The sequence below is a fragment of the Hippocampus bargibanti genome, linkage group LG22, assembly GCF_051943395.1.
Source record: "Hippocampus bargibanti isolate YZ-2025 linkage group LG22, ASM5194339v1, whole genome shotgun sequence".
Taxonomy (NCBI): Eukaryota; Metazoa; Chordata; class Actinopteri; order Syngnathiformes; family Syngnathidae; genus Hippocampus; species Hippocampus bargibanti.
The window spans coordinates 1,168,153-1,184,965 of record NC_142755.1 but is presented as its reverse complement, the minus strand read 5'-3'; the positions used below and the strand labels follow the sequence as shown (position 1 = coordinate 1,184,965).

The 16,813-nt window shown below is 43.7% G+C and overlaps 2 protein-coding genes across 2 annotated transcripts in view; one reads left to right on the top strand and one right to left on the bottom strand.

Moving 5' to 3' along the window:
- mkln1 (muskelin 1, intracellular mediator containing kelch motifs) overlaps positions 1 to 16,813 on the top strand; it is an 86,402-nt gene that overhangs the window by 30,922 nt on the left and 38,667 nt on the right. The window lies entirely within an intron of this gene.
- Positions 768 to 6,664, bottom strand: net1 (neuroepithelial cell transforming 1). Its single transcript, XM_088988635.1, has 9 exons — positions 6,393 to 6,664; positions 4,337 to 4,441; positions 4,086 to 4,250; positions 3,597 to 3,659; positions 3,224 to 3,397; positions 2,877 to 3,134; positions 2,624 to 2,794; positions 2,283 to 2,469; positions 768 to 2,196 (listed from the first exon to the last, which is right to left on the bottom strand). The coding sequence occupies exons 1-9, from the start codon at positions 6,483 to 6,485 to the stop codon at positions 1,781 to 1,783; spliced, it is 1,632 nt and encodes a 543-aa protein (XP_088844761.1). The 5' UTR covers positions 6,486 to 6,664; the 3' UTR covers positions 768 to 1,780.

The following is a 16,813-nucleotide window of genomic DNA, read 5'->3' as shown; positions in this document are numbered from 1 at the left end:
TTGTTGTTCCTTTCATGTAAACACTGGTGAAATCCATTACGAGGAAGAAACTCTACAGTGAGGGTTGTTGTCTCCATGGCAACACCAGTTAATGTTGAATTGCCCGGATTCTATTCGTCAATTAAACTACTTCCCTTGAAAATATTTACTGGATCTCCATGGAGGTCCCTGAGTGTCCTTCATCTCTATAAAGTCTTTTGTTTAAATTTGTTTCTGTGGCATCTGTACTCAGCGTGTTTTCTTTCCATTTGGACATTGCACATCAAGTAAGCGTGTCATTCTTTCAACCTGAAAAATAGACAGAAGTGGCAATTTTCAATATTTCAGTCCTGGGAAAGACGCTACAAAGTTTGTGTTGCTGGTCAAATTTGGCAATAAGATGGAATTAGTTTTGAGCTTCAACATCAGTCACACTGGCCCAATAGGTTTTACAGCTACTGTCGCTTCCATTGGGCAACACGACATGGTGGTCAGTTTCTCCTGGTACCCCAGTTTCCCTCCACATTCCAAAAACATGTCTATGTAAATTGAACACTCTAAATTATCCTGAGGCCTGAGTATGACCGCAGATAGTCTTTCATCTATGTGTGGTCTGTGAACGGCTGGCAACCAGTTCAGGGTGTACCCGCCTACTGCCCGAAGACAGCTGGGAAAGGCTGCGACACTCTTGTGGGTCAAGAAGTGAATGAGAATTTTAAAAAGAACATCAATAATGTTGTTTATTTTTAAATCTGATTAATAAAAGCAAGACACCAAATGTTCAGATGCAAATCTTACACAGATCTTTATTGTTGTTATACGTTGGTAAAGTTAATGGCAAGTACACTTTCCCCCTTGCTTTATTTTTTCCTGTCTCAACACGCACATGCGAAAAAACCTTCTTTCAACATACTCATTCCAACTCTGACCTTACGACATTTTCTTAATTAGCTTCCTTTCCATTTCCAAACAGTCACTTCTCTTCATCCTCAACATCCTCTTCATCATTCTTGTAACACCTTCTGCAATCCCATAATTCCATTCCGCTGGTGCAAAGCAGTGTCCATAACTTTGACTCCGTAAAAGATGCAACACCGAAGTCTCCTTCGAAACCTTATGTGGCTCAGTTCCAAAGTCGGTTTCAGAACATCATCGACTTGTGATTTCATACATAAATAACGCCTGTAGCGTATACCGCCCCGAGTAAGAAAAAAAAAAAAAACAACAACATAAAAACGGCAACCACATCCTGCCATTTTTTGGGGGGTTCAAGGAATGTATAAAAAAAATAAGACATTTTGTTCACTCGTAACTCATCTGGTACAATGTAATTTACCTTACTGTCTTACCTGAAAACATGCACCAACTAAAAGCTAAAACTGTGCTTATTTTAAGATAGCTACAAAAATGCCACATAAGGTTATAAAAAAATGTAAAACTACTACCCCCTTCTTAGGCAGGAAAAAAAAGCTTAAATATCAAATTATTGGTAAACATTCTTCCCTTTCTTTTTGTCTTTGGCAGGGTTTCCCAAACTTTGGGTGAGGACCCAACACAGGACCGTTTTATGGCAGAACAATATTTTGATGCCGATACTGTATGTATGATGTGAAATAGAAAGTTTTGGGAAACCCTGGTCTTTGGGATGGACTTAAAAAGGAGGGCTGAGGTAAACAGCTGCCAAAGTAGACAGTAACACAGAACACTGTTGTAAGGGTTCGCGCACACACTATCACATAAATAGTCCCACGTTTTCCCGTTTTTATGTACAAACAAAATGAGTCTCTTTTCTTCTTCTACTTCACACCATGGCCTCTTTTCTCTTCCCTAATGAATATAGGGATTTCTTGTCCTTTTTGGCCTTATGAGACATAGGCGGGGGGACGGGTGACGTTGATGTGGATGAGTTAGGGGAGTCTGAGGGGGAAGGGGCGGCGGTACTGCACGGAGTGCTGGGGGCGGACTGGGTGGACCGCTGCGGGCAGTTCTCATCGGTCTCCTCCATATGGACGATGGCGGAGATGGATGACGGTCGACGTTTGGAACGGACGTCTGGCGGAAGTGAAGATGAAACGCTTTCACCGTTGGGCCGGTGGACGGAGATAGCACTGCGCAGGCAATTGAGCCACTGCTGCTTGTGGAAGACGTCGTTAACCTGAAGTGTGTGCGACTGCGCCTGGCCAGGGTCTTGGGCTCGCACACGGAAAATATTCTTGGCTGGAATGGAAATAAGGGAAACAAAGTTCATGCCTGGTCCAGGTACCATAATCAGATGCCAGGATCTTTCAAAATACAAGCCTCACCTCTGTCGGCGTTGCTGAAGGCACCTCTGAACGAACCGCCCATCCTGACGTCGCCGTCCTGCAGGTCGTCCAACACCAGGTCCTGCACGGGAATAGGCTGCCGGTACACTTGGAAACATTGGCGCTCATTTCGGATGACCGAGCGGGTCAGGACCAGCAGCTCGGTGAACAGGAACACGTGCAACTTCTGCCAACGAGACAATGAAAAATTGAGGCTTGTAAAAAACTGCTTGGGTGTGGTTGCATTGGAGTTTCATAACCCATCAAACAAATGCTGTTTCCTTGATTGAGTGGAGGTCTGACTAAGGTGTTGATAAGGTCAGGTTGTGTGTTTTTCTCACCGTGCCACTCTTGTTACGAAGCTCGCCATGACAAAGCAGGCTTTTACAGTGTTCGAGGCGGGGATCTCTCTGGCGCTCATCCAAATACTCCAGCTTGTCGATGTAGTACAAGCACTCTGACTCGCCCTTCTTCATATTGATGTCAGACAGCACCCCTTGGATTATGGTGATCTGAAGACAAGATTTGATTTGTAGACTCTGCATTCTCTCAGATAAATGAGAGTTCAAAAACCACCTTAGATTTAATTCTTACCGCTTGTTCCAAACTCGTGGCATCTGGATGCTCGGGTGGAGTGTGTCTCAGGATCTCTCTGAGCAGGAGTGGGTACTTGACCAGACGGGAGCGTGGAATGTCCAAGAAGCTCCAGAGGTCTAACTTCCGGCTGAATGGCGACTCCAGGCAACGTTGCAGGAAGTCCTGCACCCGCCGGTCCTGTTTCTTCTGGTCCAGCAGGGCCTTCGCGGCCAGCTGGTTGCTGCAGTACCTCTTGTAGGCATCCAGCCTGGGTAGCTACACAAAGGAGAGTCTTTCAATTCTTCTCTCTTAAGCCATTTTGATTCAGACAGTTCATTTTACATGCCCGTTTTACAAGTGCTTACCCATTTTACAACAATCTGACCGATCTGGCCCACGGTTCCATTAGAACCCGTGGCTTTGGAGAGCTGTTCCAGCAAATCTTCATGCAGAGGGATGTAGGCATCCAGGTCGCCAAATATATGCGAGAGCTCCTCTTCAGACATAATGGAGAGTTTCAGCATTGGGTCATGATACGCCTGTCGAAAGGGAGGAAATTGTTAAATAAATCCCCAGTAAACCGGGACAGCAGGATGTTAAAAATAGCTCTTAAACATAAGAGTAGACGCAGAAAAGATAGAGTGGAGGATAAATTCCTGGCTTTTTATAGTCGCTGGCTAGATTGTGTGCAGTGCCTGCCAGGTTTTGATTTAATCTGTTTGCTTTCTGAGTACAAACCTTGCGTGCAAGCTGGAGGTCCTCAATCAGGTCCTGTTCTCCACGAGACAGCTCAAATATGGCCTGAGGATGAGGAGAAGGGGGGTGGGCGGAAGGCAGAGAAAGATACACATGAATCAGGGTTCTTTTTACATTGGGACAACCCAATACGCCTTCAATAAAAGGCCAGACTTGTGCAGGGTGCCAAACAACTGAAGCCTAAGTCTATCTGGCTGCCGTCTGCATTTTAAAAGTGCAGTTTATAGCTCCCAACAGCTGGGAAAGATGTCAGACATACAGTCACTAGGGAGGTAGCTTGCTTCGTTGGCTTGTCAGTTGTAAATGAACTTACACAGATGGGGAAAGAGGTCCTTTGAGGGCCTTTGTTCCCATTTGGACTATTTGACACAAATACTGCACGGGTATGTGAAAGTAGTCTGGACGAACACCACTGTCTGGAACTCTGAACTACACAGGCGCTCCATTCTTATAGTCTAATGGGATTCTCACCTCCTGCCGCTTGATCTCTTTGGTGGTTAGGGTTTCTTTCTGGTGAACGTCGAGTGTTTCCGACCACAGTGTGCTGTTTCTCCTTTTCGGTGGTGTGGGGGCCGCCGCCTTGCTACAAGGCTTCTGGGGCACGACCGGCGACTTGCCATCACTTCGGAAGGAGGCCTGCAGACAGAAAATGCCGCACAAGTCAGGCACACCATCCTGTTGCCGCGTCTCACATGAGGACAGAAGCATCACTAGGACCTAACCTGGATGGTTTGGCCGAAGCGCCGGACGGCCCCATTCTTCGGCGAGATGAGGTTGGCTAGCGACGTCACCCTGCCAAGAGAACGGACACGCTTGTTGCTGGGTTCCTGGATTAGAAAGACAAAATAAGCAAATATAAGTTAAGCAAGAATCTATCAGTATCAACAATGGGACCTCAAGCGACAATTGCCATGTGACTTCCTTTTGATCAAACCCATCAAGTCCAGTCATAAATCTTTGTTATTGACTCCACTTCCAGGCTTTGGAAGTCAGGAAATAGGAGTCGAAAGATCATGCTCTAGGCAGACAAATTGGTGGGGCCCGCACACCGAACATAAATATTGTCCCACTTTGGTTGGACAGTGTAGAGGCCAAACCGGCTTCACCAGCTGTTGGCTATGCCACGTGAGAGATCGGCGGCCGGCCGGCACTGCACAAAAACCCTCTCTGAGTGCTGATCTGGTTGGGAAGGGGTTCTGGAGGAATACCAAGAATGCACGAGACTCGACTCTCAGCTGTTCGCCATCCTTTACCCCCTTATGCACTCTGTGACTATCTGCCTGACAACAAGACCTTTTAAAAGCCTATCAGTAGGAGATAAACTCTTCTGGGTGGTTTGTGACTCTTTCACTTCCTTTTCCATACGGACAAACCAGTGTCAGGTGGTGTGAGTTTGACGTGAAACTGGCCGCTGAGAAAGGGGTCGTTGTCGTGAATCTGTCCCCAGCTCGAGTGTTTACATTGAGTGGCATCGTGTGGTGGGGGATGGGTTGTGCATTTGTTTACAGTGCTTTTGCAAGTTGAGACACGTCTTTAAATAGGGCTAGCGTGAGAGTAGATCTACACCTGGGCCAGGTATCCACTCCACTTCCCCCCTCCCGCCCTGAAAGGTTTAAAGGAAGTTACTTGGCCGCAAGCCAGCAACAACACAGCAGTAATAAAAAACTGAACTAATGCATTCAGCCCATAAAGATGCTCATACACATTATCTGATCAAAATCACCATTTTGCATTAGTTTGCGTCATCTCACGTTTGAAGTCTCTAATCGAGGTGCTTGTGTTTTCTCCTGACTCAGCCCAGAAGGGATTTTTGCCATGGATCAGCAAAATCTGGGAAACCACCGAGGCACAGCTGTGGGACTGCTCCACTCGCTCTGGTGTGCCCTTTGAATTGCTATGACTGTGGTTGACCCGGGGTCTCAAGACACTGAACCACAGCTTTTTCAGCCCTCTAGCGGCAGGGTCGGCACATGGTTGCCACATGGCAGATACTTTGAGTGCGCTAGTCTTTGGGAGTGACCCGTCGGTGACCTGTTATTATCTATGCAATTCTGTGAGAATAAAACTAGACACCAAAGGTGAGGGTGTTTTTTCCCCCCAAAGCATGGTATTTCTGTACTTTAGCGAACCAGTCCACAATAAGGTCTTTGGTCTTGGCTTTTTGGGTCTGTTTTTCTGTCAGAAATAGACCTAGTTGTTGCAATCTACAACTATTTCCAGTTTAATAAATGAACAACGTTGCAAATCTCCATCCGTACCCTTAATTACAACCTATTTTGACTTGATGTGCCTAATTTGTCTTGATGTGCCGAAAAGTCTTGATGTGCTGAGAACCCAACCGACCTGAGACCACGGTGAGCAATCTTGTGAGAGTCTGGGAACTTTTTTGTGAAGTTTCATCTCCGAACGCCACAAAATGTTTGCAATTCTAGCATTAGTTAACCCTCTTCCCAAAGAACTCAAGCCATGTTACAGTATACTCTGTAGTAGAGTTCAGTCCCGCATGGATCCACCACATCTTAAAATGGAGAATACATATCTCTTTCTAAACCTGGACCAAATCATAAAGTTTTCCACTCTGATAGAGTGTTGTTTGTGGTACTTTGGTTGTGCTGAATACAATGTTTGCCCCATAAATATCTATGAACAGTCAGTTAATACACAAAACCTGTGTGTGGCAGGAGAAGGGGGGAGGGAGGTCTTAGATGATACTTCAAAGTTTTAACAATCTTGAGGCAAATGAGAGAAAACTATATCTTAAAGTGGTAACTATCTCACCTCTGACTCCTTGTGGGCTTGGTTCTGGTTGTCTATCACTTGCAGAGTCCGTTTGATAGGCACCAAGCTTCCCAGCTCATCGTAAGTCACCATAGCTTTGAATAAAAACGCAATATCCGTTTTTTTAATCCTTTTGCTCCAGGTAATCCACCGAGAAAAAAGATGTGAAAAATTCTAAATAAATCAAGTCTGATTTATATAATTTCTTCTACACCAGTGGCACAGAGCTATTAATGAAGCTCCACCTCACACACACTCGCTCTAAACTTTGGTCTGCTTCAGACATAAGGTGGGAGGGCTTTATAGCCGACTAGGAGACATGGGAGGGGAGTGCAGCTGTTGTGGGGGGCAAATTGAGGCGGGCTCAAAGTTTGCTGGGAAGTTAGAGGACATCACCAGCATGCTATGTTGCTTCTACACTCATGAACTAAAACAGTAATGAGAAAAGGCAAGATGCCAAGTAAGGTTGACAGCTAAACAGAGTTTGGATGCGGGTTTTGATTGAACTTTGGACTAAGCCAGGTGATAAGCTTAAGTGGCCACACACAAATAGAAATGCTGATTTATTGACTATATTAGAACATTTTAGGGTGGTACTCAAAATTTGGGATTCAGCTGCTGCCGCTTTAATTTTCATTTTCTGTTCACCAAACTCCACATTACAGTACCTTCAACCGTAGTTGAACAAACCATTATAATTGACTCTTTAAAACTAATTTTTAGTCACAACGGCCCTACAATGGGGACGCTAACTAAAATGTCTCTCACAATAAAAAATAGTTCTAAAGGCATAATAAAATTACTTTAACCTAATCTAGCACTTTGATAAATATGTTAAAAGTTCATGAAGGACATTGGTTAAAAAAAAGTCAAAATTGGTCTTTCAGCAGAAATTTGCAATTAACCAGTTTTTAAAGTGAGTTTGGTTTCAACAAAAAAATGACTTTTCCTTCTTGTTTCGGCTCATAATTTCAATTTGTCCAATTATATAATAAACCAGTATTTTTTTTAATTCAACCTTCATTCAACAAACTGGAAGCTAATTCTCATTTGCATCAAAAACCTTGCCAAGTGGCAGCATAACAAGCACTTGAAAATGATTTCATTAGATTTGTTTGCCGACAAGCTGCCTTGTGCTACACATCAATTGCAATTATCAAAATAACGTCAACTGGAAAATGCACATATTGATAACTTCTATTGAATCTGCTCAGCAACACGCTATTAATAAATCAGGCCGTTCTTCTGTGTTTGGGAATCAATCAAAGTCATCTCTGTTGGGGCCCTTTTACCCCTTTCAACAGTCAGCCCACTTATCAGTATCATCAGACCAACTTGTGGGAGTCCCGTTTGAATATCAATAGTGGAAGAGGGGGTTAGACCGAGATACATTCAGCCAGTTGTTTGAACTGAAACCTGTATATTGACGATCAGTCAGGAGGGGGGCTTTTGTGTGACGACCGCCCATTTAAGTTTGTCAGTTTCAGTTAGGTCAAAGGGACTATCCTACCGGGGGCCTTGTTTCACTCAAGTGCCCACGAGGGCGTGATCAAATGCGGACTGACAACAACACCTGGGCACGCGGAATATTGTGGGTCTTAAAACGGGTGTGCCACCAAAAATCAGCAACAGCGCTTTGCGAGGGCAAATGGATGACAGCGTCAAGTCGTGGACTCTATCCTCCCTGGTCAACACGGAGGTGTGAAGCCCAACGCAGACGTTGCGCTGCTGCTGCTGTGTGGAGGTGATAAAAACACAGATGCTGAATGAGCCGCATCGTGGTTGATACCTTCTAGAGGGGTTGTTGACGCGGCAATAGGGAAAGGACTGATGCTTCTAGACATTCGAAATAACAAAGTGCCCTGTTGGTTATAACGCTGAAGGTGTTAACGGTGTGGCCGTCGTCAACGTTTTATTAGGACAACAGGACATTTTAAAATTACACTTGGGCATTCGTAAGAACTAACTGGAGCAAAACGATAGCACGGTGTCATTTTTAACAACATCAGTTGTCACTCAAGTGTGGGGAATAAAAGACAAGAGTCAAACAGACAATGTGAAAGTGTGACTTGAGCACAGTGAATCAAATCAATTTAAAAAAAAGGTATAACACATTTTATTTTTTATGACAGACAAATGTAGGTACTCATTTCCATTCTTCAATCTCACATGACCACAACTCTTACGAAAAAAAATAAACAGGACATCTTTCATTTTAATGATGAATCACAGCACTTCACGGGCCTTGAACCGTCACTTGCGAAGTCTGTAAACTTTCATGCATCCTAAAGACATTTTCCAAAATTGACCCAAACCACCAAAACAACGAACCTACATTTCACGCCAATCTGTGACCCCGCCACTTTTAACACCTAACCCGAATAAATCTGATGTCGTGTGGGCCCATGGTCCGAGTTGACTGAGCGCGCCATTATCACTAGAGCAGCATATCGCACGGCTGTGTGAGCATTTTTTCCTGTCAGGCTGTCAGTTTGCACGTCCCCACCTTGGCTTTAAGCTCTTTTTTACACTCACGTTCATCCTCTGCAGTTGGGCACAATTATTTCAGAAATTCTTTCAATTCAAGTCACGGTTAGGTTTGCACACTGCTCGCTGTACTTAGCGAACCTGCTGATGGATCTGTTTTGTCTTTTTAGTGACAAAGCCAAACGTTGCTAGTCGCATTGTAGGATGATATTTTGACCTGACTGAATAGTGGATATCCGCTCATATTGCTTTGAAATGTGTTTTGCGGTCATGAAGTCATCATTGGACGGCATAGTTCACTGGCTTTAATTTGCTATATGACCCAACGTGGTTTGTATGAGTGGTATTTTGACATTATGTCAAAACATGATTCAGTTATCCATTTTCTGCAAGGCTTGTTCTATGGATCACTGGTTAAGATTAAGCCTGTCCCAGCAAATTTGGGCAAGATCTAAGGTACGCCTTCCACGGGTCAGTGCGAAAGCACATGTTACATTTTGGCAAATGACTTCAGTAACTCAAGTTTAGTCTATTCATTGAAACTGATCTAAATCAATTCCATGCAGGACTGAATAAACCCTGTCTTGAAGAGATTTTTGCTTTCGTGGGATATCTAGAAGAAGTGAGGAGAGCAGCATATGCCAAACGAATTACGAGAGAAAGTCTGTCTGTGTGTAGTCTGTACCGTAGATGACGCCGGGTTGCATTTTGGCTGTGAGTCACTCAGTGTGGGGAGACCAGCTGCTGAATCAGCTCGACGTCTCACCCCCAACCCCACCCCCAAATTATATTGAGCCGCAGCTGGAGGGTCAACATGATTTACACTCTGAAAATCCGTCGTCTGTGGAGTGCCGATGGATGGACGGGTGTTGTTAATAGGAGGGTGCGGGTTAGGGGCTGGATTGATGAATAATGCCACGTGTAGCGCAAAGCAGACTTTCACTGCTGCCTAGCCTATGCCGTGCCAGGCAAAGGCCAAGGCCTGCGGGGGCTGCGCTCAATTTAACTTTCCACGCGAGGAACAGCGAGCGGCCTATTTGCTTGCACCAGAGGGAAGACATTAAACGAGCCGTTCTGGGCATAGGTACACAGCAAAGTTAAAAGGCTGGAGGCGCTGCTGCCCCCTTCTGGCTACATTTGGAGGGTAATCCTGTACTTGCTTACCTGGCGGAACCAGAACGTCTGGTGATGTGGACCTGTTGTAAAAAAAAAATAGGCAGAGAGGCACTTCTGGCTTGAAGAGAAGTGAATGACGACTGTTGACCTTGAAAACAATGCTAAAAACCTGTGATGTTTGGCACCAGATGAAAATAATCATTACATTTTTCCTTAACTTGCATTAAAATACAATCTGTTAATCGTCAGACGCGTTTTCTTTCTATATGTACATGAAATTATGATGTAATGAACTTTAACCTAAGTGTCTGTAGACGAGGGCAGTATTCTGCAATGCCAATGAAAACGAGTTTCAAAAATAGCACTCAGTTAAAAAGTTTATTCATGCGCCCATCCCTAAACCCAGAAACTAAATGTTCCCGCCAGTTTCAACGCAACGTACCACCACCCCCTTCTCTTCAGTAGTTTCCCCCACTTTTCTTCTCAGTGTGTTTTTTATGCCAATGAGTGGCTCACTAATTACTTTTCAAATCTGTTTTATATCATTTGCACCTGTCGTAAACTATTAATATCTCCATTTTTCAAACCAGAGGCACTTTATGATGTGTAATCCCAAAACGCCTAACAACACCAGTTAACCCACAGGCTTTCGTCTCTTACTCAATGTTTTGCTTTGTCAGTGTCCACGCCCCAAAGCAAACCTGGTTGCTAGCAAACACAGGGTGATTGGAAATGAACTGGAACACAGATAGAGCCAGATAAGACGAAATCACTTTAAACACTCCTTCCTAGTTTTTTTTTTTTTTTTTTTTTTTTTGAGTCGGAAAGGGGCACAAGGCAGAATGACATCTGGTGATAGGCCTCGGGAATAAAAAAAAAATGCCATTCACCACTGAAGTGGTAACAGTGCGTGTCTGGATTAAATCGTGCTGGAGGGAGCTCGACTGACTCCAAATAGGAAAATAAAGTCACAGCAAAACAGAGCTGTTTTGATTGGGGGAGTGGTCGCGGGGAATCTCCACACCACAACACTTTCCCAGCCAAATCAAAGCTACTACTGGTTTGACAAGTTGCATAAGTCCAGCTGCTCATCTCTCTTGCTTAGGGAGAAGGAAAATAAAATAAAAACAAGAAAAAAACAGCCCACAGGCAGTCCAAATAGGTGATACAAAGGAGTATTCGGATGACATGAAATTGTACAAAAAGTAAGACAATAGCGCTGTGAATTTAAATTTTTAGCAATTGAATGGAAGGATTACCTCACCAATCCCACTGAAAAGCAAGTAAAACATTTTTTTTTCACGAGAACAGATTTCTTGCGCTAGCTAGCTAGCTAGCTTTCTGTCTATTGACTTCCGGTTTGAGTGAACGCTGGCGCATATGGCTGCCGTTGCTCACCCACAGAAAAACTTCATCCTGCGACTGTACAGTGACCTTGAGAGTTTTGAAAGGCGCTTCGAAATAAAATGTATTATTATTTAAAATTAAATCCAACTATTCTGAAAGAAAAGATACAATATTACGAGGATCACATTTGAACAAGTATCAAGTATTGCTTTTTTTTGTTTTTTAACTCATATCAATTTAAGACAAAAGAAAAGATAATTTGTTACTTTAATCATTTTTATTTCACTTCAGAAAGGAGAATTCACGTGAGTTATATCAAGCGCAAACACACGTCAACATCAAAGGCGTTATTTTTGAACTTGGCCGACCGTGCCTGTTGTACCCTCAAACCGAAGAGCTTGTTTGGACTTGAAGTGAAGTGAGAACAGCTTAAAAATAGCCACGAAAATATTTCGGGACAGCTCACGTGCATTTTGTGTTGTCGGTCTGTTATTATTCACTATATTGACGCACTGCGTAATCCTGACTGCACGGCATATCGTGATGCTTTTATGGTTCTTTTTAATCTAGGGGAATGCTAAAAAAATTTTGAGTTCACTACAAAAAGTGCAGCAGTGAATGTTATGATACACATCCATGTGAGTCTTATTTTATCTATCCACAGATCTCTTTCAATGGCCTTGTCCACTTGGTGTAAATATAATTGGCCTGGTTACTTTTTATAGCGTGGACGGGGTCGGAGAGGATCTCGAATCGCGCTGCTTTTATCAATCCTTCCATCTATTTTTGCGAAATGTCTAAAAATGGGAGAAAAATGTGGACTGACAGCGACATCGTCAAATCTGGGAATAAAACTGAGGCGCATCTGAGTCTACGCGAGATAAATGTCAAAAAAGAACGATCGACGGGTGCTCAAAAACCTGGGAAAGTTGTGTTGTTGTCAGGTTACTTGCGCTGACATTCGCAGGCAGGCTATCACAGATCTTTTCCTTAAATTAGCCAAAGAAAACCCACCAATCCTACTATTTTGCATGACCGATTAGCATGATGCTAAATGCCCCTTTTCCAGACCTTATCACACCAGACCTTTCACTTTGTCGCCGGTTTTCCCCTCTCCTTTGCGTGTCTGCCTCTCTGGTTCAAAGATTTAAACAACAACAACAAACATTGTGTGACCATTCAGCATTTTGTCATGACAAACATGTCTGCCATCAATACGCACTGAGTCTGGAGTTTTCGACTCAATACGCAACTCAAACTTTGAGCTCTTCAGCCACGTATTTACAATTCCATCTAGGCATACTCGCCATGTCGTATGCGCTTGATTATATGCGAATCTGAACTGTCAGCCTGTGGGTCGTTTCGAGTTTTTATTTATCACAGCCGACGGCCCCACCATCACCCTTGGGGACATTTGCAGCGGGGCCAGGCGCATGGCCACTGGGCCACTTTGCTTATTGCCCCCGCAGCTGTATCGTAAAGTGACAATGGGTCAGCGCTGGTGGTCCACTGTGCTAACAGGAAAGAGTTAATTAGCCAACGTGATGCTTTAGCACCTGCGTGTGGATTGTCAGTGGGGGTGAGCCAGTTAGCAGGTGAGAAGGGAGGAGCTTTTTGCATTGCGATCCGTTAACTAACGCAGACCAGACTGCCTCTAAATGGACACACAGGATGTTTTGACCTGATTGAGCGCTGAGCTAAGGATGGTCTCGTCACGGTCCAACTTTGTCTTGTGGCGGCGGCGGTGCTGTTATTTCCTCTGGTTTATTTAACACCTCCGACTATGCGTTTTCCCAGCATGTCTTTCTGGCGAGCGAGCGCCATAGAAGGCTACAAAAAACAAAACAATTACGCAACACATTTGTCACAGAGTGACATCAACTCAGAGATAGTAAGACTGTGGTTTTTGAAGCTTGCTGTGAATTACAAGCAGGGGGTGGGTAACGTGCAAAAAAATCGAAATTAAACTGCTGCTGCCTCAAAGACTTGAGGGTTATCGCCGGCTATAAAGCTATCAAGCGTGTGCATACTTTCTTCCGAATATACATTAGCACTACATTGTGCCGCTGACAAGATGGATGTGTAAACTCAGGCCCGAAAGGTCCGTATCATTTTTTTTTTGTTGTCTTTTAAACGTTACAGTATCTTGTGTAAAAATAATTGCCAGAATTATAAATCCAAGCAAATACAGTAAAAACGGCCTGGGAATATTGTTCTCATTTTTTGTTTTGTTTTTGAGTGGAGATATATGACATCGATAGACTTTCGCATTAGGCTAACCAAACATTATAATAAATTGGAAGAGGAACATAAAATAGTACTTATAATAATAAACCTCAAATCTGCTACAACATCACTACGTCCGAGGACGTGTTTCATCATTTTGAGTCCTGAATGCAAAAAGCAGCATGCTGTTTTTCTCACGTCGGTGTGACTTGTACTGTTGCGTGAGTACGAAAACTCAGAGTGAGGTTATTGTGATGCAAATTTAAGTGTGCGTTTTAACAGTTTTACACATGCGACACTTTATTTGCAAAGTTTTCCAGCTTCTTAGGTAGTTGAAACAATTTGTTGACAAATCGCCGTCGCATTGATGTCTTTGTTGATAAATCTCAGCAGCAAATTACGTCAGCTTTTCTTGTTGGAGCTCTGTTTTGCCAACTGTGCGAGATCCATGTGAAAGAGGCTAACAACGCAAGAACCGCCCTGCCCTCTCCCTCCGTCAACAGATGGAAATAACACACTCCGTGTAGCAACTTGTTCAAATGTGACATACTCTTACTCAACAAACACTAAGGGGGGCTAGCACAGGTAGTTATAACCGAGGAGGGGTCACCTGGGATGCGACTGACAGATTTGTACGTAGCATAAAAGGCAGATGAAGTGCACTGGGAAGACAGAGGCAGCTGTTACGGACAGCTGTTACTACAAGATTGAACAAGGAAAAGCTTTTCCGATACCCTTAAAATTAGCTGCTAGCTCAGTTTTTGTACTTTTTTGCTGACACGGCGTGACCCTATGCATCCATCCACCGTTCTGCTTGCTAGCGTGTGACCAACTGGGAGTGGGTCAGGCAAGAAGGAACGCCACTCTGCTCACTCCAATATACATTCGCTACTATTCTACTTTTAGCATTTTTAGCGAAGTATCCCACAAGATATTTCATCAAAATTCTTCCATGCCATTGATTCAAGTTTACCAGGCCAAAACGGTGCAGGGACTTTCTTGAGCTTTGGCGACAGACTGGGTAAATTATATTTTTTTTCTAAATGACCCCCCTACCCCTCATCAAAAGCCTTCACAACATCAATGAGCGCTTGTAAAAATTACCCACTTTTGTTCACATGTGCTATCCACTATTATGAGGCATCAATCCAACAACCGCAGTGGGAAAACAACATCAAAGTGTGATGTGTCCGTCGCGTAATAAAGCAGCTGCATCTGTTCTCACATAATCCGATGAAGCAAACCTTAGAAAAACTGAATGTGGATGCGCTCTGATAATAAATTATTCGTCACTTCTTGAAAATGGTTTAAACCTTTCACTGGACAGCGGACATAATAGCGGACAGCTTATCATGTTATCAGGTTACATGGTGCATGAAAAGAGTTAAATCGGTGGACTTATAACCAAGGGGGAACAGATGTTTAGCTGTTTGTCGGCTTGTTTTTGGTTCGCGGAAATGTCAAACTTGAAGTAGGCAGTGGGAACTCAGCCATTGGCCTGTTCCATCTTGAATGAGAAGACAAAACGGGGTTGTCCAATTTCTGGCTTTCACGTTAGCATTAAACTCACAGATTTATGATAAATTCAACTCATTTGTTGGGTTGAACATCAATCGATCAAGGCTAATTCTCTTTTGTCTCAGATTCATTTATTTATTTTCATACCGTACTTTGTAAGTTCCAGTAACAAACGAAACACTTGAAAGGAAAGGCGCTCTCATTTGGCTAACTGTTCAGACTCTGCCGAATTGAGGACAGTCCGTTCAGGGGGGGCGGAATTACTTCTCTATCATAAAATGATAATAATCAAAAGGGGGTGGCATTTATATAACATGACGGGACGATTATTTTTCGGATTCCCACACAGAACATCTTAGGCGAAGAGGCAGCAGTAACTGAATTCTAGCCCCACAACTGGTCCTTAGGCGAACACAGTGCAGCTCAGCTTCTAGCGAGTTCATACTTTGGATAGTGATACACTTTTGGCAGGAAATCAAAAGCCGGCAACAAACGACGTGGGTGAAACAAAATAGCTCAACCATGTCATTGGCAGAGATCTTGTGACACTTGATTTAAGGTCTTTGACGACCATTCAATTAAAAATGGAATACCGCGTACCTGTAGCTGTTTATTAGCCTCCTTCGTTTAATACGACTTGGCAGGCTAAACACCTGACGCACATTCTTTTGGCAGCGAGGCGATCAAGGCCGAGCTCCTGATGTGGTCTTGAGAGAATGCGGCAAACGTTCAGAGAATGCTCGCCTTGCCTCGTTCCAAGGTTCGCCTGGGGGCCAATCCCCCACCCCAACCGATATCCAGCAATGGACCAAAATGGGGCTGGGGGTGTCAATGGGATTTAGATCAGCTACTTCAAAGCCAAACGATTGGGCTAAACATTATTCAAAGCCCCTGGGATAAACTTTGCGTTTGAAGGTGCCTGGATTTTAAGATAAGCAACAATGAGAGATGCAAAGACCCTTCCAGGGTTCTTTTATCACAAGGTAGATTTATAAATAACTGACAAACCGGGGTAAGATTAAATGGCGATCTAATGAGCGCCATGTGTTTTTGGGATTGGATGAGCTAATCAGAGCATGTTTGCAAATCAAAGGCAGAAGCAGCAAGCTGGCACGATATAAAGCGCCCACGGACCGCTCTTTGTTGTAGTTCTTTTATTTCATTTTTTTTCTGCGAGTGATGGATAAGGTTGCAGACCTCTCGGAATGCTGATCATGATGCTATTCCCCCCCCCCCCCCCTCCCCCTTATTCTACTAATCAGCTTGTCTCGTTTTGTTCGGGCCCTAAAGCGCAAGGTCGTGCTGTATGAAACAGTAGTGGTTTAAAGGTCATTATGTTCCCTTTGGTTCAAAATCAGACGTTTGTTTTCATTTGGCCGGAGTTAGCATGAATTGGCTTCGCCCCCTCGATGGAGCTGCTTAACATTTAAATAAATGAGGATATAGAAAAATCACATAGAGTTTGAAGTTTGGAAGCAGCTCAAGGTAACTGCCACAAAGGCGATGGATCAAGGATTGATCCCAGATAAGAACCTCGATGTCGCGCCAAGGTTTTCCATTGCATTTTTCAAGGTTTTCGCGCACGGTGCTAAAATGCTCTGAAATCACGTGCGTTACGTTTATTTATTAATTTTTTTACCTTGGCTTTGAAAATGGAAAAGAGCTAACCTTGTTTTTCATTCTACATATTTATGTTTAGAATTGTCATCAATTAAATTCCACCTCCA

What these genes read in the sequence shown, in the direction of transcription:
- net1 (XM_088988635.1), bottom strand. Translation starts at nt 6,485, where the DNA reads ATGGTGACTTACGATGAGCTGGGAAGCTTGGTGCCTATCAAACGGACT. An exon ending in GTCAGATTGTTGTAAAATGG is followed by an intron (nt 3,135 to 3,223) that starts GTAAGCACTTGT and finishes TCCTTTGTGTAG; the next exon opens with CTACCCAGGCTGGATGCCTA. An exon ending in TTCGTAACAAGAGTGGCACG is followed by an intron (nt 2,470 to 2,623) that starts GTGAGAAAAACA and finishes TCTCGTTGGCAG; the next exon opens with AAGTTGCACGTGTTCCTGTT.